Source organism: Ammospiza nelsoni, chromosome W (assembly GCF_027579445.1).
Source record: "Ammospiza nelsoni isolate bAmmNel1 chromosome W, bAmmNel1.pri, whole genome shotgun sequence".
In the NCBI taxonomy this organism is placed as follows: domain Eukaryota; kingdom Metazoa; phylum Chordata; class Aves; order Passeriformes; family Passerellidae; genus Ammospiza; species Ammospiza nelsoni.
The window spans coordinates 4074422-4096354 of record NC_080668.1 but is presented as its reverse complement, the minus strand read 5'-3'; the positions used below and the strand labels follow the sequence as shown (position 1 = coordinate 4096354).

Genomic DNA, 21933 nt, shown 5'->3' with positions numbered 1-21933 from the left:
AAGATTTATAATACTTCATTGCAGTTAGCACTGTTTTAAAATAGGAAGACAAATGGGATAGGGTTTTTGTATGCTGATATGGCTTTTTGTTTTAAGAAATCACCCAGAATGGCAAAGAGACTGTGAGATCAGACCGCCCTCTGGTCTTGGCCCTTGAAAAGGAAAGCAGGGCAAAGAGAAAGCAAATGAAACGTGTTGTTCAGCATACAGCATAAGATAGAAACGTATGAAGTCAAGCAAAGATTATCATGCTGAAATGCAAAGCGATTACAGTTTGCAAATTGAGTACATATGATTTGTTAAAGGCTCCTCCCGAGGTAAGGGACGAAGGATAAAGATGACCTCCGCAAAAGGGAAGAATTTTAGTCAACACAAGGGCTACATATTCCGTTTTAAATAAAGCTTCAGTACCTGTGGAGAATGTTTATGTTGTAGTGTGGGGAACAACTGAACAACTGGCCAGTCTGAGAAGGCCTACTTTGGCAAACCTTTAAAGTAACGTGTACTATGTGTACTTAGAAGCTTTTGTACAATTCGCTCAATTCGCTAAACATTCTCAAATGAGAAAGGTTACTCTGGAGGCAAATGATATAAAGATGTTAGGCTTAACCTTAACAGACACTGAAGTTAAGAAAGACATTAGTAAGGAGATATTAGAATAAGTAAATAAGTGTTTTTGAGGGTATGGGACTCTGCTGTACCAGGGAGAGTGAAAAATGCCCCCCCATGGTTATCAAGCTTAAGGAAAGAACACAGCCAGTGAGAGTTGAGTAGTACCCTCAAAAGGAAGATAAGGAAGGAATAAGCCAAATAATTGATAGTACTGGATTAAGGGCTGTCAATAAGATAACACAGAATTTATACCCTGTGGTAGCAAATCCATATACTTTACTAACTTGTTTAACACCTGAGCTAACCTGGTTCACTGTTTTAGGCCTAAGAGATGCCTTCTTTTGCCTCCCTATCCACGAAGCCAGCCAGAAAATTTTTGCATTCAAACACAAGCTCACATAGTCCATGTGCCTGAAGGCTTCAAAATTCCCCACTCTGATTGGGGAACAGCTTGCGAAGACCCAGAGTCCTGGGAAGCTCCACAAGAGGAAAGGCGGCTGTTGCAGTACGTGGATGATCTTCTAGTAGCCACTCAAATGAGGAAAGCGAGAGAAGGCTGGACGGTAAGCCTTTTGAAATCCCTAGGACTCCAAGGATGCAGAGTCTCAAAGAAAAAGGCACAGGTAGTGAAACAGAAGGTAATCTACCTGGGGTAAGAAGTGAGTGCTGAGCAGCAGACTTTAGGGCAGGGAAGCCATATGCCAAACCCCGAAATCCCAGACAACGAAGGAACTCCGAACCCTCTTAGGCATGGCAGGGTGGTGCTAGCTGTGGGTTTATAATATGGACTGCTCCTCAGACCCCTGTATGCTCTTATTGCCGATGGAAACAGAGACCTCCAGTGGACAAAAGACGCCACACGGGCCTTTCACCAGCTTGAGAGTGCCCTCATGTCGGCTCCAGCTTTGAAACTTCCAGATGTAAGTAAACCATTCTTTCTATTTTTCCACGCAAGTAATTGCCCTGAGAATATTGGCTCAGGACTTGGGTCCATACTGAAAGGCAGTTGCTTACTTCTCTAAGCAACCAGATGCAACAGCCAAAGGATGGCCAGGTTGCCTCAGAGCTGTAGCAGCAGTTGTGCTGAATATTCAAGAGGCACGCAAGTCTACCTTAGGACAAAAATGACTGTGCTAGTGTCCCACACAGTGTCCGCAGTACTAGAAGTAAAGGGTGGCCACTGGCTTTCACCACTGAGGTTTCTGAAATACCAGGCCATCATGGTAGAGCAAGATGATGTAGAGATAATGGTGACTAATATTGTCAACCCAGCTTCTTTTCTCAGTGGAATCAAGGAGAAGCAGTACACCATGATTGCCTAGAAACCATTGAAGCTACCTACTCCAGCCGCCCAGACTTAAAGGACACTCCTTTGGACGATGCACAGACCTGGTTCACTGACAGGAGGAGCTACATTGCCAGTGGAAAACGACATGAAAAGTAAACAGTGACTACCTGCAGAGAGGTAATAGAGTCTTGACCCTTACCAATAGGTACCTCTGCACAGAAGGCTGAGATAAATGCATTGACCCATGCCTTAGAAACAGCAAAAGGCATTCAGAGTTGTGCATGCACATGGAGCCACCTGGAAGGAGAGGGGACTGCTGGCCTCACAGGGAAAGAAGAGACAATCCAGCTGCTGGAAGCAGTTCAGCTTCCTGAAAAAGCATATTAAGGCACACCAGAGAGTGAGCTTAAGATTGGAAGAAAGAAATGAGCTGGCGGATGGAGAGGCAAAGAAAGCAGCAAAGGGTGAGGTAATTATGGACAGATTTTCCTTGAAGGTAAGCCATAATACAATAGTACTAATCAAAAGAGTCGTACAACTGCAAGGGGTGGGCTACCATTGAAAGAGAGCTAGTAATCTCCTCCCATTTTTGTGGTTACTAGTGAAGGAAGAGCACTAGAAAACACACTAGGGCCTAACTACTTAAAAGCTTTTTATAGAGTGTGGCTCCTTTCTCAAAATGACCAAGGCTGCCAGTGATACAGTGTGCATTGAAACGAATGTTGACTTGGAAGTAGTAATTTCCACAGGCTTTCTAGAACATATATCTGATTGAAAGAATCGTTGTCAGGAATTTACATGTCACTATCACTCAGGTAAGCCGACAATGTGATCCTTGCCTCCAGACTAACCCCAAAATACCCCCCGGCCGAAACTCGGTCAGACTGGGAGAGGCCATGGGCCTGTACAGCAGTGGCAAATTAACTTTTCAGAACTCCCAAGGAACGGGGGGTATCAGCATTTACTGGTATTGATAGATACATTTTCAGGGTGGCCAGAAACATTCCCCACCAGAACTGTCAAAGCTCAAGAGGCGACCAGATTATTTTTACAAGAAATAATACCACGCTTCAGAGTTCCAGCCACGATATCTTCAGATAAAGAATCATATTTCATTTCCAAAGCAGTGCAACAGATTAGTGGCCACCTGGGCATAGATTAAGAACTTCATACTGCCCCAATCAAGTAGCCAGGTAGAGAAAATGAATCATTTGATTAAGCAGCAAATCATAAGACTGGGGCAGGAAGTTAATCTACCCTAGCCCCAAGCTCTTCCACTAGCACTATTGCAAATTTGAACTAAACCTTGAGCTAAAGGAATGCTGAATCCTTTTGAAATGCCTTATAGAAGATCATATAGAATACAAAGGGAATGTCGAGAACGTCCACCTACATGGTGGCTTTAAGCAAACAGCTCAGAGAAATTGAGAAACATGTGGCTGGAACTTGGAGCAGGGAGTTAGATAGCCTGGGGATGATGTATATGTTAAGTCTCTTACAGAGAAGACTTCCGAACCACAGTGGGAGAGACCACTGCAAGTACTTCTCACCACCTTCACTGCAATCAAAATCAAGGAGCAGAATGCCTGGATCCATCACTCTGGAGTGAAGAAAGCCCTAGAAGTCCCTTGGAGAGTGATACCAGAAGAGAATGAACTGAGACTAAAACTTATTCGGGCAAAATGAGTATATTGCGGTTGGGAGTAGTTCATACTTTAGTTTACAGAATTGTTTTGTATGTAATTATAACTGAAGTTTTAGAACTAGAGAGTACCTCTATCCAAAGCAATGCTGAATGGCCTTGGTCCCAGGCGTTTAATCAGTATACTGGATCCATGGGAAAACCTTCTGAGATAAAAGATTTAAACCTATCCACTGTAGTAATTCACGGGGATCAGGTATATGAGGAGCAGGAATGGCAGGAACAGGAACTGTGGACACTTCAAGGGATCAGAGGAGAAGAAATCAAGGTAGAGGTAGGGTGCCGGATGATAAATGGGTCGGCTAATGAGAGACCAAACGAAATTAGTGTTGCAACCTCTCCTGGTGTATACAAACACCAGGAAGTTTGTGATAGCCTAAGTGAATCAGACTGTTGGTGTAATTTCACTTTAATACGGCCTGTAGAAGTGACTTGCCTTTGGGCTCAGGATGCTATTGGGCTTTCATTTAAGTTCAAAGTAGACACTGCACTCTTTACCACAGCAGGACCTTATGCAACCCATACTAAGACTCAAATAGTTAGTTCAGACTCTACCCAAACTTGAAGCTGAGGTGTATGAAATAGGCCCCTACGTAGCGAGGAATGTAGGTGAACAACAACTATTATTCAATCCAGAATGGTCTCTCAAACGTGTGGAGTTGATAATGCAAATTAACCTCTCAAAAATCCAACCAGCCTGCTCCTCCTTCCTAAAAACATCCTTTGAGGGCTGGACAACATGGTTACAAAGACAGGCATATCTCAGGAGCAGAATAAGAAAGGATCTAACTGGCATATTAGGGACAGGATTACGAGTTTTAAATGGAATTGATTCAGAAATACTGATGAATAAACTGGCCACTGCAGCAGGAAGCCTAACAAAATTGAATCAGCCTTTACAGTCATCTCTATTGGCATCAGGAACTAGCCAGTGGCAGATTTCAAAAGTACTGCCAAAGTGAGAAACGGCCAGGGACCAAGACCACAAGTTAATAGTAGAAGCACTTAGTACAGTTCAAGATAATGTGTCTTTAGCTTTCAGTTGTATACAAGCACAGTTATGGATGCAGGCAACAGCAGCTCTGATCATACGGGAAAGGGGTGAAGGTAATTTTGCAGCTGAAATTTGGAGAATTGTTTGGGATAATGCAACTGATTTTGAAAGGAAGTTTCAATCCTGGTGGACGATGGTGAATTTCACCTATGATCCTGCTTCTAATGTGGCCACTGCCTTTGTGCTTACCATACGTAATGCCACTGTTTATGTTATCCATCCCATCATTGCACTAAGATTAAACCATGAAAAAACAATACCCTTCAGAACATAGAGTGTGGGCACGAAAGATGAATGAAAAGTGGCAAACAGTAAACTTAGAATCCTGCATTACTAGAGAACAGATGGGATTCATTTGTGAAAGCAATACTATTAATGCCCAAGATGTGTGTCTAGACACTGAACAGAGTATTTGCCACTTTGAAATTCATCCAGTCACTGACCAGAAAACTGTGCTCGTATATACTGGAAAAGGGTGTGTATGCCTGAGAACTGCTTGTGGTGCTGTAAAAATTGATAGCAATGATGTTATTCTGTCTAGTAGAAATCATTCTAATTTCTGTATTTGTAATTTTGTTAAGGTTATCGGGTGTGATTTTTCGTATTCGGTACCAGTGACATCCCACCAGCTGATCAAAACCAATTACACAATGTATCACAGACTATCATCTACCCCTATTGGGATGAACCGTACATTAGTAAAACAATTAATTAAGCACCAAGACCTACTGGAGATCTTGAAGGAAATCCAAGCAAGTGGAAAGAAAACCTTAATTACTGTCCAACATGATACAAAAGAGATAACCAGAGTTCTACAAAGAATAAAACAAAATGTGGATCATCACTGTTGGGATGTGATCTTTGGGTGGTCACCGACTGCAAATGGAATCTTTAATAAGTTGTGTCATCCCACTGTAGTTTTGTTAATATTAGTTGGGATAAGCTTAGGATCATCTATTATATTGTTAATTTGGAACTGGAGAATACTACAATGAATAGCTGTATTGACCTCTTTGTAAAACATACATGGTAAAGCATTAAGAGACACTTATTATCATAAGGGTTTGCATTAAGTAAAAGAATTGACTTATTTCCTAGGAAAGGGGGGAGTGAGAGCAAAAATCCATTTTGAATTAGGTAAAATGTCTAGGAGAGGTGAAAAGTCTGTGAGGCCAAAGCAGAAGGGAAAAACTGCAGGTCAGAGATAGTGAGAAGACAGAGAGAAAAAACCAGAAATGACCACAAGGTCGATCTGCCCTGACCTACAAATTCTTTTGATAAAGAGGAACTGGCGATAAATGTCACGCGGAATGAATATGTATGAACCTATTGTGAAACTGTATGCATATGTATTTGGAAGGGGAGATAAAAGGAGACCTGGAATCCTCAGAGATACGCATGCCTTTTGAGGAGAGTATTCTCCGCATGTGTCCGGCGCCGTAATAAACATACCGAGCTTTACAACTTTTATAAAGTTGTGAGGTTTCTTCTTTTCTCCGCAAAACACTCAGACAGACAGACCAAAACACACAGTTGTGCTACAAGCACAGCCGCCGTGACTGACCACAGAAACAGGGTTTGCAGGACCTGGAAGGTCACTAAATTACACCGATCTACTCCATGCTAGCATGGTCAGCTCCAAGAGCATGTAACTCGAGCTTCAACCATCATAACACCACTTATGTCATGCTGTTTCATTTCCAGCACGTTTTACAAACACCAATTAATTCTCACTGCTTGAGACTGCCCTCTCTCAAAGCCAGACCATGAATCCCTTACCTACAGAGTAACCACTTACCTCACAGTTTCATTTATTTCTGTAGGACTGCACAGGGAGCAGGCTCCTGAGCAGCGAAAAAATACCAGACCTTAAGGCCTTTAAACAATTAAAGGAAACCTGAGCAGAAAGGCTGAGCACCAGGGACAGTGTCCAAGCAATGCCATGTCAAGGTCTCTAGTCTTAATATTTGTACTTTTTGCTTGGTTTTAGATGGTTTCTGCTAGTATGATATGAAATGAGAATTAAAAAACCCTCACATGGCTACCAGATGCAGTCTGAGTGAAAAGAATATTGTTTCCAAGCTCTCTGGAGCAGGCAAAAATCAGGTTTCTTCATCAGTTCTGCATGTATTCAAAGCCCCTCACTTTCTACTGGGATGTCTGTGCATCACAGGAAGAGGGGACAATACACAGTATATGACATTTATTTTTAGCAACACACTGCTCTCAGTAAGGAGCCCATGTGCATATCTAGGATAGATTGTTCCATGGTGAAGTTTTCTAAATTTGAAAATACAGCTTTGTAGCACTTGTAGCTTTTAACTCAACTGCACTTTGAAAACTAATGTACCGGTATTTTTAAATGCACACAATTATCTGCAGCTAATTAACTGACTGGTACATCTCTTCAATAGTCTAATACATTTTAATTACTTTGTAATTAAATTAAAATAATTTGCTCCTCTGATTTAAAATGCTAAGCGTTGATTTTATTTACAATGTTCACTCTAAAGATGCCAACACAATAATGATGAGGAGAGGAACAAACCAGAAATCAGGCTTAAATATTCATTTCTTTCCTGGAAAAGTACACCATTAATGCTTTTATTGCAAATGTAAGGAATAAGAAAGTATCCATCAAGTTCAAGCTAATATTACTAATATTCAAATGGTTTTATTGCTATCTGCAGGATTTTTATGTATTGACCAAAAAAAGGTGGTGGGGAAGTGAGAAGGAGAGTGAGTAACATTTAAAATGCCCTTAGAAATTTATTTTTTCAGGCTTATCCCTCCTCTCCTGCTCCTCTATCACAGTCTGTGGCCATAGAAACTCTTAGAGGTGGGGTCTAACTCTGGCCTCACAAAAGGTTCATAGTGAGAGTAGTTACTTCTCAAGCAAAAACGACATCATCTCTGCTTTCAACCAGCCTCTGAGACCAGCTTTTATTCCTGAAATTCTCAACATGAGTAATCATGTTTGACATTAATTAGTTTGAAGAAAATTTGTCCAGTACTCTGTTTGCTGATGTCTCCCTTCCTTTTTTAAATCAAAATGTGACTCCCACAAGGTAAAATTTATCAGCTGAAGACAGGTAAATATTCTGAGTCATATTATGGCAAAAATCTGCAACAGTCCCTTCAAGCCACTGGAATTGCACATGGGGGTAAGGTCAGTGCACTCTGTTGTTACTAAAACAAGTTGTTTATCCAACCACTACAGAAAATCTGTTGTTATCAGTACAACCACTGGCTACAAATCAAAACCATATGAATAATGAATGGAGAAGTCATTTAATTATTAAAGATAAAAAGAGAAAACATATCTAATGTCCCTGCAGTGAATTAGGTCACTCGGTATGCAAGGAGAATTTAGACTGAAACTTGAGTGCTGCTTACAAAGAAGCTTTGTGCGGTGTCCAGGAACAGGAAGGGAGACAAACAACGGTTTGACTCCAGGGAAGAGGAAATAAGTGATTATGTGCCTGGGTCACACTGGCAGGTAGCGTCACAAAACATATTTTGTTCTCTTTACCTGAAGATGCCCAAGCTCTTTAAACTGCTAAAATTGTTGCAAGCCATAGGATGTGCAACTCAGAGGGACTGAAAGGTCAAGTGACTTGCTGAGGGTTATGAATCCATTCTGTGCACACACCAAAAAACAGAGCCTGTTTATGTGGATCCTTTTTCTCTGACTTATTTTTCTTCTGGCATCACGAGGATCTGCAGACTTAAGTTCTAGCAGGCTGTTCATTTTTGGATGTCACTTGATACAGGGTGAGTATTGGTCTGATCCTGGTTAAACAACTAACTTTGTTTCTAAAACACTGCACCAAGCACAAGGAGAGCAGGTTTCTGTTCCTGTATCCAATGTTAGTTTTCTGCAAAGATTCCCAGGAAGGTAACACAGCCTCTTTTGCCTTAGGCTCTGTATGTGTAACTGAATAATGTCTGAGTCTCAGCGGCATGGCATGCTGTGAGAGATGTACCACTTAAATAGTTCAAAGGCCTCCTGTAATGTGAGGAGGAAGACAAGTCACAAAGGCCTGGGTCTGTATTCTTCATAAAATAAATCCCTGTGAAACCTTTAACATTAAAAGCACATCCACTTAGAACCACATGCTGAGACAATACTGTAGGAAAGTACCTTGCTGAAATGCTTGCCACTGTCTGCATCCAAGGCATGATCTGGCCACCAAAAGTGTTTCCATGATGGTTTGCATGAGGAGGCAGGACAAGCTCAGTGCTCTGTACGTGGGTATGCTCAGTTGAAACTGCATCTTTGTCTTCACAAGTATCTGAAACAGAGCAGCAATGCATCAATGAATGCTTTCAGAAGAAAGCACACCTGGTAAAGAGAGCAGCTTGTTCAGACTCAGCAAAAAGAAGACAAACAGAAAGGCACAGAAGAGCCTTGTGGTTTGCAAGGGAAGCAATAAGAAGCTGAACATTTTCTCTGTTCTCCCAGGAGCTGCTGCTGTCAGCCCTCAGTGCATCCCCACATCTCTGTGGCAAGGGCAGTTCCTGTGTCCCTCTGTCAGGGGCAGTTCCTGTGTCAGGGGCAGTTCTGTGTCCCTGTGTCAGGGCAGTTCTGTGTCATTTTGTCAGAGGCAATTCCTCTGTCAGGGGCAGTTCTGTGTCCCTCTGTCAGGGGCAGTTCTGTGTCAGGGGAAGTTCTGTGTCATTTTGTCAGGGGCAGTTCCTGTCCCTCTGTCAGGATGGTTCTGTGTCACTCTGGTAGGGGCAGTTCTGCGTCATTTTGTCAGGGGCAGTTCTGTGTCCCTGTGGCAGGAGCAGTTTCTGTGGCAGGAGCAGTTTTGTGTCCCTTTGTCAGGGGCAGGTCCTGCAGGGGAGCAGCAGCTGAAGCCCCAGCGTGTGCTGGCTTTCAGGGGCTGTCAGAGCAGTTCAGCACCAACTCAAATGTCTGTCAAAGACTCTGCACTGTGTGTGATGGGCACCTGTACAGGTGTGTTGGATTAAGATTAGAGCAGGACTTGATTATTTCACCTTCTTACAAATTTTGTAATTGCCTGAGACAACACCTGCATGAAATGACTGAAATGAGGATCTGAACTACCTTGTATTACCTGAGCATTTCTGATGTCATTTTCAAGTGTTTAGCCTTGCATCCTCACTCTAATCTCAATTCTTTTCAGTGGTGTTTTTCAGGAAGATTTAGGCATGAGATCACATCAAGCAATTTTAAAAGTGCCTATCTGTGCTAGGAGCTGCTTGACCTGAATTGTACTTTTGACTTGTGGCATAATTAGCTAACTTTGTGATTATGTAAGTGTGTGGAAACATATGACTAACTTGTACCTTGGACCTACTCAAGGTGTTCCCTAAGATCCACTCGTCAAATAAACCTAACTTTCAGGGTATGATTTGTACATATGCTGCTACCTCGCAGCCTTTACACACAATGTTCTCTCCTCTCTTTTCCCACTCTGCTTGTTCTGTCTCCTTAAGGAGGTGAATTAGTGCTACAATAATATCCTTCAAAGAAGTTTCCAGGAAAGGCAGTGGAGACAAAACCCATCGACCTCTGATTTGTCACTCAGGTTATTAAACTGTACCCTGTGAGACAGTTACCATGAAAACAAATACCTTGTTTTCTTGTACCAAACATGACTCTGCAGTTCTACGAAGTCTTACTAAGGTTAGATCTTTGTTTATAACAGGTTTAATCTCTCCTCAGTAAAACCACATAATGTCTGTTATTTATACATGGAGCTACAGCTCAGATTTTCTAAATACCAGCATATTTTCCCAACTGCTCTGAGTAATTTCTTTTGTGAGGGAACACAACAACTTACAAGCACAACTTTCTTTAAGAACAGAAATTACTACCATAAATAAAGAAGAACCTGTTTCTTCGTTCAGTTCTTCTAACTTTTTTACCTGTTTTGACCTCCACATAATGAAACTTCTGCTTGTTGGGAATCATCTCAGGGCATAAACATAGTTCTTACTTTCCTTTCTGGCAAAGACATGGCCATAAGCCTGAGTGAATGTCATGCTTCTGTCTACATCACAACTAGTGTCACAGAAGTTTATTGCTGTGTTTATTGCTGAGTTCTGTGTGACCTGTGAAACCCCACACACAGAACCACATGAAGATCTGCATTTCACATCTATTTAATGCACACCTGGCCTTGAACCCTGTGTTTTTACATCTGGAATTTCTGAGAGACAAAGAAACTGAATAACTGCCTAACACACCTCTATCCACTAATGTGGCACAGACTCTTCTACCTGACACCCCAACCACAAGGAGATTCCTTCCTTCCTTCCTTCCTTCCTTCCTTCCTTCCTTCCTTCCTCCCTTCCTCCCTTCCTCCCTTCCTCCCTTCCTCCCCCCCTCCCCCCCTCCCCCCCTCCCCCCCTCCCCCCCTCCCCCCCTCCCTCCCTCCCTCCCTCCCTCCCTCCCTCCCTCCCTCCCTCCCTCCCTCCCTCCCTCCCTCCCTCCCTCCCTCCCTCCCTCCCTCCCTCCCTTCCTCCCTTCCTCCCTTCCTCCCTTCCTCCCTTCCTTCCTTCCTTCCTTCCTTCCTTCCTTCCTTCCTTCCTTCCTTCCTTCCTTCCTTCCTTCCTTCCTTCCTTCCTTCCTTCCTTCCTTCCTTCCTTCCTTCCTTCCTTCCTTCCTTCCTTCCTTCCTTCCTTCCTTCCTTCCTCCCTTCCTCCCTTCCTCCCTTCCTCCCTTCCTCCCTTCCTCCCTTCCTCCCTTCCTCCCTTCCGTTTTACCTTCTGTGCTGAGTAGAAAATACACCTTCCTTATTGCTCTCCTGCATCAGCTTCTGAAAGACCTGGACATAGCCCAGATGGATTATTCTCCTCTCAATAGCCAGGATGTGCTCCAGGTGGTCTTCTGCAGACAGAAGCTGTACAGGTTTTAACTCAACCTGTGCAAATGGAGAGGGAAAAAAATACAGCAATTCCGAATTTCACAATCGTAACAAAGCGCACTTTGAACTTAAAATGGCATCAGCATTTTCTACTTCTTCCTATCAGCTGTCCAAGATGACAAGTTTAATAATACAACTAACATGGGGTATAAAGTTCAAGAGATTCTGCATTATCCTTTCAGAATCATTCATTAAAACTCAATGACAAAGTGCTTTTAGCTTTTAAATACAAGCATCGATGAGAGCACACAGTGTTTAAGACAGTTCTCATTTAAGAAAAAAAATAAATGAAAAGGACAGGAAAATATGAACTTAATATGAAGGTTTGAGGATAGAAATTTTGAACCAGAAAATAAATTCAGTTGCACCGGTCAGTGGTGTCAGTGCAAATTCCTGTGTATTTCAGTTCAATTACAAGCTGCATCCAAAACAAATGTAGTAATTTTAAGAAAATTACTACATTTGGGTAATTACACCACAGGTGAATAATCTGAACAATCACTTGTGAGATTTGTCTAGAAGGCCTAGCCTCAGAAGCATTAAAATAATGCACAAAGCAGCGCACCACAGACAAATTCAACATTTTGTGTCTTGCAGTGCAGCCACTAATGTTTCTCAGCCTTTGCCTCTTGCCTCTAACCCTCTTCCAGATTCATTGCCTCCTTTCCAGCCCTTTTCAAGAGCTTCCTAGATTTTCCCACGTGGCCAAGTTAAAAAATTAAGATGGTGGTTATATTGACATTCTCTCTGTACAACCTTAGAAACAGTTGTTCAGAAAAGTGGATTTGAAAAAAATATTCTTCAGTCTCTCTGAGATTTTAGTTTGTCATGGAATTTGAACTGAACTCTCAAACTCCCTCTGGGACATTCCTGTCTTAAGCCTAATCTTAATTAATCATCTCCAATTTAATCCTGAATTAATCTCCCCAGAAATTTGGGCAAAAGGTAAACAGGTTTATGGTTTGAGTACGATATCAAACTAGTAACAAACAATTCTTGATAATATTTTTGTGCTATCAGGGTAGAAATTTAGCCATTAGCCCTTCAGAGACAAGAGCTGGGCTTTAGTTTTAGTAAAACTGCTCTAGTCTGTTTCTTCAAACTGTGGCACATCCTCACAGAAGAGAGAGCTGTAGTGATTGGATGTATTAATTGCTCATGGGATGACTCTGCCAATCTCCAGTGGATGTTTAACAGCCAGATGTGCTGTCATAACACATGCAGTGAGACAGGAAAGTCAGATCCATGATGTGACATTCAAGAAAGCAGAATTTTACATGCAAAGGGAGTTTGTTAAGAGAGTCTGAGGAGTGTCTGGCCTTCCCTACAAGAAAATTCTAAAAAGACTGTGCCTGTCTGGCACAGTGATGTGAAGGCCAATGGTACCATGACTGATTTCCAAACACTGGGGAGAAAAACAGCTCTGAAGTGAAAACCAATCAACATAAATGGCAAAGAACCAATTTAGATTGGAAGTGAGCTTAAAAATAATGACGTCTTCTGTCTGAGCAGTGATGTCTGAACAACCTCCCCAAGAGGGGAAGTGAAGGATAAAAAAGCCCACCCTGCAATCAACTTCTGAAAAGGAGAGAGACTCACAAGGATCTCCCTTTCACTGCTTGCCTCTGTCAATACCGTAGCCTTCACAAAGACCTCACTTGTATAATGAACAAATGTGCAAAAGGACGTGGAAATAGAAATGGAAATAATAATAATAATAATAATAATAATAATAATAATAATAGTAGTAGTAGTAGTAGTAATAACAACAACCTAAGCATTTCAGAGAAGCAAATTAGAAATAAACCCCCAGACTCTATCTTATAAAGTCTGAACTTCATGCTTTTTTCCTATCACTGATCAGAATAAACATTGTTTCTGCTGTGTTTCACAACCAGAAAAGTTGGGTTATTTCACAGAAACTCAGTCGCTCCAAGCTTAGGAGAAAACAGGAAAAATATTTTTCCACCACCAACTGGTTTGGCCTCATATGTTGCATATGCCACACTCACAATCTTTTCAGCATTAGTCAAAACATCCTGTACTGTCACCTTGATGCCAACCTACAAGGAAGAAGGTGGTGGAGGAAGGAGACAAAAAAGGTATTTACATCATAGTCAGTTGATTTGAGACAATACAGTGCAGTTTTTATCAGTCCCTTACACCTAAAGCATAAAGGTAAAAAACCTGCTCTAATCACTGATACATCTCTGGTCATCACAATATTCAGTCAGCTCTGAAAGGTTTTTTAGTAGCACAAATTTTATGTTTGTTTAGCATCACTTGTAGGGTAGAATTATAAAAACAGGAAAGACAGTTAGATGTAGTGTTATGGATATTTTCTTCCATTTTCTTCTGTGGCATTTGGAATCCCCATCTGAATGAGTTCCTAAGATCTGTACATGCAAAAAAAGTGTGCTTAGGGGTGCAAAGCAAAATGAAACACTTGAATATGAAACACTGGATTCGATCCTGTGGCATAGGCCTGACACACATCAAAATTAGGTTTTTTCTAATTTTTAGAAACTTTTGGAATACATTACCTGTGAGATGCATCACTCCCATTAATAATAATGGGATTTGAACACAGGCACAATGCACAAAAAGCATCCCCAAAGTTCAGTTCTGATTTGAAGTGATCAGGCAAGGCATTGCACACTGACTGCAGTATGAAGATTAGGATCATGTGTACACCTGACATATGTACATTTGTATCAAAAGTCTCTAAAATGATTTGAACTTCACCTGTTCTGTGGATCTGGCCTGGACCAACACCACCTCTCCCATCCTGCCCACTACACCTGCCAAAAGCTTCAATTCTTCAGGGCCCAGTTGCTACTCTGACATGGATTATTTCACAGGAAACACACAACTGCAACACTCTGAAAGGAGTGCCATTAGGCAGTTTTTATTGTTCAGATATCTGCAAATATCTGGAGCAAATAAACCTGGAGCCACGCTGTGCTCCTCTGCTGCTCCCACCTCTGCTCTATTCCTTCGACACCTTTAGAAAAAAAGTGTGCTGATCTCTTACCTCCATGCTGGTTTTGAATGCTCTGTTCACCTTTGTTCTGATGGCAATAATTTGTCCAACCCTGTTAAGAAGAGTAAGACCTTATAGAAGGCAAACATGCAGCTTTATAAGGGCTTGAACCTGCCTCTCTGTGTACTTCTAAAAGTGGTAAAGAACATCTCATTAATCAGTCTGTGTCTTCCACACTGCACTGAGAATTCACTGAAAAAAAGTGAATTTTTCACTGTGTTCAATTCAACACTGTTATTCTCCAGTCAGACTTGGTCAATAAAATTAGAGCCACTGCACAACCTTAATGGCAACATTCCTTCTCTCTGCTGGTGTCTGAATGGCAGCGGGTGTGCTCAGGTACACCCAGGAATTCTGGCTTTGCTCACAAGCACATCCTGCAGAAATCACGGAGTACATACAGCTGCAGGAGCACTCAGATACACTCCACAAGCACCTCTGGCACACAGGTATGTGCACACGAGGAGATAACCCCAGGGAAAAAGTGCTCTTGGATGGGGAGAGAGTTTGTGTTCCAAGTCTTGGCCAAGAACAGGACTGCTTTTCCCTTCTGTGCTAACATCATCCCTCTGAAAACCACTCTTCCCCATTTACCTACATAAAACAACTAAACAGAATTTTTACTTTATTATCTGGTAAAAATTCTAGAGATTCTGGATTATTAGACAATTATCGAATGTGATTTCATTATATTATCTATATTTTAATTTTTATTATATTATTTATTTTATTATATATTACCTTTTAAATTCTCCTTATTGTGTCATCAAAACAAATTTAAATGAGGAGGTATTTTCTTTCCTTCTGGAATTCCTAAAGCACCTGCTCCATGTTGAAAACAGGAGCAAGCCTTGTTTCCAAAGCCCTCAAATCCCAGCCCTAAGCAGTGCTGAGAGGGTGGCAGGAAGGCAGTTTGCCCTCAAGTTTTCCCAGTGAGCAGTAAGTAAAAGGACACAGTGTGCAGGGTAAGCCAGAGCCACGGCCAAAACAGAAGGGTGTCAGGCCACTGCCTCCAGGAAATTCAAACTGAGCTACAAATGCTGAAGAGCAGCCCTGGGGCAGGAAAAGTGGAGCTAATTACAGCCAAGACTGAAGTAAAATGTAACTCAGAGCACTTGGGTACTGACAAAACATTCACAGCAAAGGATTTTGCACATTTGCCACCCCAGTTTATTTAAAAATAACAACAACAACAACAACAATAATAATAGCTGCTTACTAATTTAAATGAATGAAGTTGGGACATTTAAAGGTAAAGGCTTACTTAAATTGCTTGTTCCACTGCAGAAGTAGAATGGGAAATGGGAAATAGGAAACCTGCTCCTGCAGAGGACCTGACAGGAACAACAAACTACGCAGCAATTTTTTACACAGCAAATTTCTTTCTTGTACTCACCCAAGAACACAGGTGGAATCCTTTGGGTGGACAGGGCAGGGGAAATGGTCAGTGCAAAGAACCAAGACCATCTGCAGGTGCACAGCCCTCATTAGCTTCTGCAGGAGATGCTCAAAATCATTTCAGAAGTTTTTGCATTATTTATTGCAAAGAAAAAGCAGAACTGTTAAGGCAATTGTTCCCAACCGCACAGCTGAGGGAGCCACCAGCTCCCTCCCAGAAAGGAGAGTGGTCAGAGCTACAGATTTGCAGGGGCAGAAGTCACACAGCACCACACTTCCACTTAAAACTGTCAGAAATTTACCAGAATGAAGTGACTATCATTCACAGACAGAAAACTAACAAAATTTAAATAAATGGAATTTAAAATCAGATGTGTCAACTGAACTGCTGTGTATTGCAAGAAAAGGAAGATGTTATCATGGTATAAGGCTAAGTTTTGAACTATATAGATGTGTGGCAATTTCTCTTTACATAATAAACACAGAAGACTTAATCCCTGCAGAAGATTTAGCCACCTGGTTTAGGTAAATAAACCTTACAGTAAGCCACTTATTTAAAAACTATCTTATTAATTTACCAGAGAGAGAAGCAAGAACTCCTTTATTTATGCAAAATGTTTGTATAATGAACTAGATCTGGCAAAATTTAGGAAATTGCACATTAAGCTACAAGAAGGATGTTAGGGATGACCTGGCAGAGAAAAATAATTTCTTAAATAATTTCTTTCACAGTTACAAGATCAGTACCTGAAATTCTTGTTACAAATGGAACATTGGTATTACAAGGGAGAAAAAAAAGAGAAATATTCAGAAACAAATTTGGAAGGAAAAGTATTTTCATCATATTCCAGCAGCTCTGTTCTGCTCTCATGAAACAAGACAGAAAAGGGCTCTGAAGCTACTAACCCTGAACTATTACACCTGAAAGGGAAACATTACCCTAACTTTGATCAGTTTTCACAAACAGGACTTTTTCCTAAAGACAAAATTAAAAACACAGAGCAATTCCAGGCAGTACGAACATTTCAATATTGTGAAACACACCAAGAAATTCTCTTTTGAGTTCCAGAATTGGTATGATTGTGTTGTCTTTTGTCACTGGCGTTAGTTCTTGCTCTAATGGGCACTGCCCTAACAGTCTCAAGTCTGAGTGGATGCTTATTTTACACTTATGAACAGTTTTTAACTGCCATCATCTGTACCTCTGGCAGCCAGTGTTGCTGTGTTCACAGCCACAAAAACTGCATGTGCACTGCTCTATGCAACCAGGTCTATCCCATCTAACCACTCCCTAATTCCCAGATTGCTCTGTGTGAAACCACACAAAACCCACAAAGAAACCTTTAGGTTTCTGTAAAGGTGTGGTTTAGGAATAAAGGGCCCATTTCCTCTTACAGTGTCTTTTATCCCATTGAAAACCATGAGAAATGGTAAAACAAGTTCAGTCCTGTGTTATCTTGTAGACTCAGTTAATTCAGTGCTCAGTGAATGTAAAACATTTATCTTTTTTATAAAATAGCTGAAAGAGAAAGATGTTAAGAAATGAACCGAAAGAGACCTTGCAGCAATAAAAACACTGATAACAGTAAGTTTTATAGGTAATATTGCTTATTTAAAAGAGATAAGCAGTGGCCTGCAGCCATTCCCCAGAGCCAGAGACCACTGGGCCATCATTTTCTCACCAGGCATCTCAACTGCCAAGTGAAGTTAACAAGAGTTTATTTCTGCCCTGTGAGATGGATCTGCTCTCTGGAAGGGTCAGGCTATCACAGGTAGAAAAGAGCAGTTTTGAGACTCAGCCCTGTGGCTGTGGTGAGTTCACAGGTCTGCTCTCTCCCATTTTATAATGCCTCAGTTTATCTCTGCCAAATAAGAGTCTGCAGAACGGAAACATCTGACTGTTGTCAGTTGGTTTGTACCTGGCAGCCTCTTCAAACTGAATGTCATCCATGGACGCTGTCACGCAGGACACCCCAGCATGTTTCTCAGCTTCAAAAGAGACACAGGGGCACACGGTTACCACTCTGCACCTGCAGGCAGCTACTCACCCGTGGGCTGGTGCCTGACAGGCAGGGACTGCATGCAGCAGGTCCCTCTTCTTCCTGTGAGCACCAAAATGCAACTCTGCAGTGCGCCCCTTAGGAAAAAGAGAAGCTAAATAAGATTAAAGTCTACATTTTTTTGGTAATGATTCTGTTGTAAAGGGTGTTTGTATTTATGGGCAACCTCAGGAGACGAGACTAGATGATAGTGACTAACTTACTCAGTTTGAAAACTTACACCTAAGGTCTTTTTCTAAAAATGAACATTCTGGTAAGAGAGCCTTAACAAGCATTTTGAATGACAGAAAGAGTCACAAAGTATTACCAAGCTCACAGAAAGCTCATCATTCTCCCTCAAAACAATATGTCAAGAGCATCAGCTAGGGCAATCCATGGGAAAGTTTTATGTCAGCGGAGGATTCTGAGGTACAGGAGAAAAACCTACTTATTAGTAGGTAAAAAAAGTAGCTTATAAGTGCAGTCACAACAGTGGAAAGCAGCTAAGTACATGTCCTTAGTGCTGCAACAAAAATGCAGGAATTAAATAAAAACAAAGACAAACAAGATTTAGAAAATTCAAAACCAGAATTCACCTACTGTAAAATATTTTCACCTAAATTTGAACTGTTAGTCATCTCCCTGGGGTACATTTGGCTGTGAAAAAGAGGTAAACATCTTATTTACTGTTAATATTTCATCACCTGGTAGTTAACTTTTTCAGCAAGGTAATATGATATATTATTTATTTGACCATAGCACCTAGAGCTTCCAGTCAAAAGGTAGATCTGCAATGTACTAGGAGCTGTATAAACACAGAGAACCTCTGCTCCAAAGTCCTGAGTGTCAGAGGCAAGAGAGGGGACCAGCAGGAAGCCTGGAAAACAGCACTGCACAACAGGCAAGAGCTCTCACTCCCAAGCAGCCCCGTATTTTTAGTGAGCATCACATGAGGAGCTCAGAGAAATCAGAGGTTTCATATCAAAATCTGAAGACCTCCCTCTGAAAATACGAGAGGAAAGCACAGCCTCTGCTCAAAAAATCCCTTCTGAGGGTTAAAACACTGAGGGGCTGGAACGGAATCACTCCCTCATACACCTGAGAGAAGAGGCGTGCTCCTTTTGGGGGATGTGGGTGCGACCCCTGCTCGGGCACGGCACTGCAGTGTCACCGCAGCAGGGACAGCCAGCCCCGCATCTCGGCACCCCGGGCCCCGCATCCCGCACCCCGCACCCTGGCAGGGGCTCCGGAACGCCGCCAGCCAGGCTCTGGAGTGGCTGCTGATCCGTGCACCGGGATCGCTGCTCGCCGCCAGGCTCTCGCTCTGTGCTTCCCCCGCGCTCACAGTGCTCACCCGTCACTTGTACGAGCTGGTGAGGGTGGTTTAGAAGCGTTGGAAGCCGAGATACATGCAGGCATGGAGGGCTCTGCACGCTGGCTGGATTTGTGGTTGTTTCACAGAACCACGGAATCCCAGAATAGTTAGGGCTGGAAGAGTCCTCTGGAGACCATTTAGTCCAATCCCCTGCCAAGGCAGTGGCACCCGTCCTTCTGTTTGGCACACAAGTGCAAATAATCTTAAATTAGTACTTTCCTTCCTTCTGTTGCTTATCTTTTACCACCTCTTTTCTTCCCTTCTGCTGCTCCTTTTTAAAATTCTCCTCATCCTCACATTCCCACCACCTTCCTCGCTCTCCCATGCCATCTGACGCCTCACCCTTGTGGTGTCTGTTCCTAACTGCACCCCAAATCTCCTGGGCTCTTCGAGAAAGACGTGGAGCTCCTGGAGTGGGTCCAGTGCAGGCTACCAGAATGACTGGGGGACTGGAGCATCCTCCTCTCAAGGGAAGCTGGATCTGCTCAGCCTCGGGAAGAGATGAGTGAGAGGGTCCTTCATCCCTTCATCCCTTTTGGACATGTACAAATGTCAAAAAAAGGTGTCAGAACATGGATCAGGCTCTGCTTGGTGGTACCCAGCAATGCGACATGAGGCAAGGGGCAGAAAATGATGCCCTGGAAGTTCCATCTGAACATGGAGCTGTGTCAGGGTGGAGATGAGGGAAAGGTTCTTCCCCCAGAGGGTGGTGGGGCACTGAACAGGCTCTGCCAGAGCTCCAGGGGAGTTTGGACAGCACCCCACGGATGCCCAGGGTAGGATTGTTGGGATGTGTGTGCAGGGCAGGGGTGGCGCTGGGTGATCCTGTGGGTCCCTTCCATCTCAGCGGGATTCTGTGATTCTATGATGAACTTTTCCAGTGAACACTGAACACACTGCCCAGAGAGGGTGCGGAGCGGAGCTCACCGGACCCGTCCCAGCAGTGTCTGTACAATCCCGTGTCCCGGGCTCTGGGGTGACTCTGAGGCAGGACAGGATGACCACTGTGGCCCCTTCCACCCTACCTGGTGCTACCTCCAATGCCCTCTCTCCCTTCCACGGGCTGACACCTTCCTTCCAGCCTCCCGCAGGGCTAGGGCTGTCCCCTCCCACTCCCGGGCGAGCAGGGGCCGGGCCCCGCTGGCCGTACCTGCGAGGCAGGCGGCGGCGTCCATCCATCGCAGCAGCGGCCCGGCGCCCAGCTCCCCGCAGGGCCCGGCGTGGGCAGGCAGCAAGGCCCGGCACATGTACACAGCCATGGAGGAACGCTGCCCGCTCCGGCCGGCAGCGCCGCCACCTCAGCCATGGGGGGGACCGGCCGGCCCGGCGCCGCGGCATAGGGCGGAATCGCCTCCACCGGCCTCCCCGCGGAGGCGGGACGGGCTGAGGGGAAGGTGAGCCCGTGGTGAGGGTGAGACAGAGTAAAGATCCATTCTGAATTAGGTGAAGTGTCTAAGAGAGGTGAAAAGTCTGTGAGGCCAAAGCTGAAGGAAGAACTTGCATGCCGAGACAGCAAGGAGACAGAGAAAGAAAAACAGAAAAGACCACAAGGTCAATTTGCCCCCGACTTAGAAATTCCTTTGATAAAGAAGAACTGGTGCTAAATGTCACACGGAATGAATATGTATGAACTTATTGTGTACCTGTATGCATATGCATTTGGAAGGGGGATAAAAGAAGACCCGAGGTCTTCAGAGGCACGCATGCCTTGTTGGGGGACTTGCGTCCTGCGCGTGTCGTAAATAAACATACCGGGCTTTACAACTTTTATAAAGTTGTGAGGTTTCTTCTTTTCTCTGCAAAACAGGGGGAAAGGGAGCCCGGGCTGAGGGGAAAGGGAGCCTGGGGTGAGGGGAAAGGGAGCCCAGGCTGAGGGGAAAGGAGGGCCCGGGGTGAGGGGAAAGGGCATTTAAGGATGCGGGGCCGAGGGTGAGTGAGGTGCTGAGGGGAAGAGGGTATCTGGGATGAGGGGAAAGGAGCGTCTGGGGCTGAGGCGATAGAGGTAGCAGGGGTGAGGGGAAAAGGATGAGAGTAAGGGGGTGTTGGAGATGAGAGGGTGGATGCCAGTGCTGGGGGAATCATGGACTTGTTTGGGTTGGAAGGGACCTTAAAGCCCACACAGTGCCATCCCTGCCATGGCAGGGACACCTCCCACTGTCCCCCAATATCCAGCCTGGCCTTGGACACTGCCAGGGATCAGGGGCTGCCCTGTTCCAGGGCCTGCCCGCCCTGCCAGGGGACAATTCCTAATTCCCAATATCCCATCTTCACCTACTATCTCAGTTTGAAGCCCTTCCCCCTTGTTCTGCCACTGCCTGCCCTGGTACAAAGTCTCTCACCAGCTCTCTTTAGACACTTTAGGTACTGGAGAGTGCTCTCAGGTCTCCCTGCAGCCTTCACCTCTCCAGGCTGAGCAGCTCCAGTGAAGGGGGTGCCAGGGCACCAGAGACTGGATGTTCCCTCCACTCCTGCCCCAGGACTCCTGAGGTCACCTCACCTCCTGGCAGCAGCCACAGCTAGGTT

The 21933-nt window shown here is 43.7% G+C and overlaps 1 protein-coding gene across 1 annotated transcript in view; it reads right to left on the bottom strand.

Moving 5' to 3' along the window:
* Nucleotides 1–20669, bottom strand: part of LOC132086198 (acetyl-coenzyme A thioesterase-like) — a 38594-nt gene extending 17925 nt beyond the window's left edge. Inside the window, exons 1-6 of the mRNA XM_059491677.1 lie at nt 20561–20669; nt 17916–17985; nt 14590–14650; nt 13519–13618; nt 11420–11554; nt 8801–8951 (exon numbers count right to left, since the gene is read on the bottom strand). Of these exons, the coding sequence (XP_059347660.1) occupies nt 8801–8951; nt 11420–11554; nt 13519–13618; nt 14590–14650; nt 17916–17985; nt 20561–20669 (626 nt within the window). The remainder of the gene's footprint in view (nt 1–8800; nt 8952–11419; nt 11555–13518; nt 13619–14589; nt 14651–17915; nt 17986–20560) is intronic.
* Between the last annotated feature and the right edge of the window lie 1264 nt (nt 20670–21933).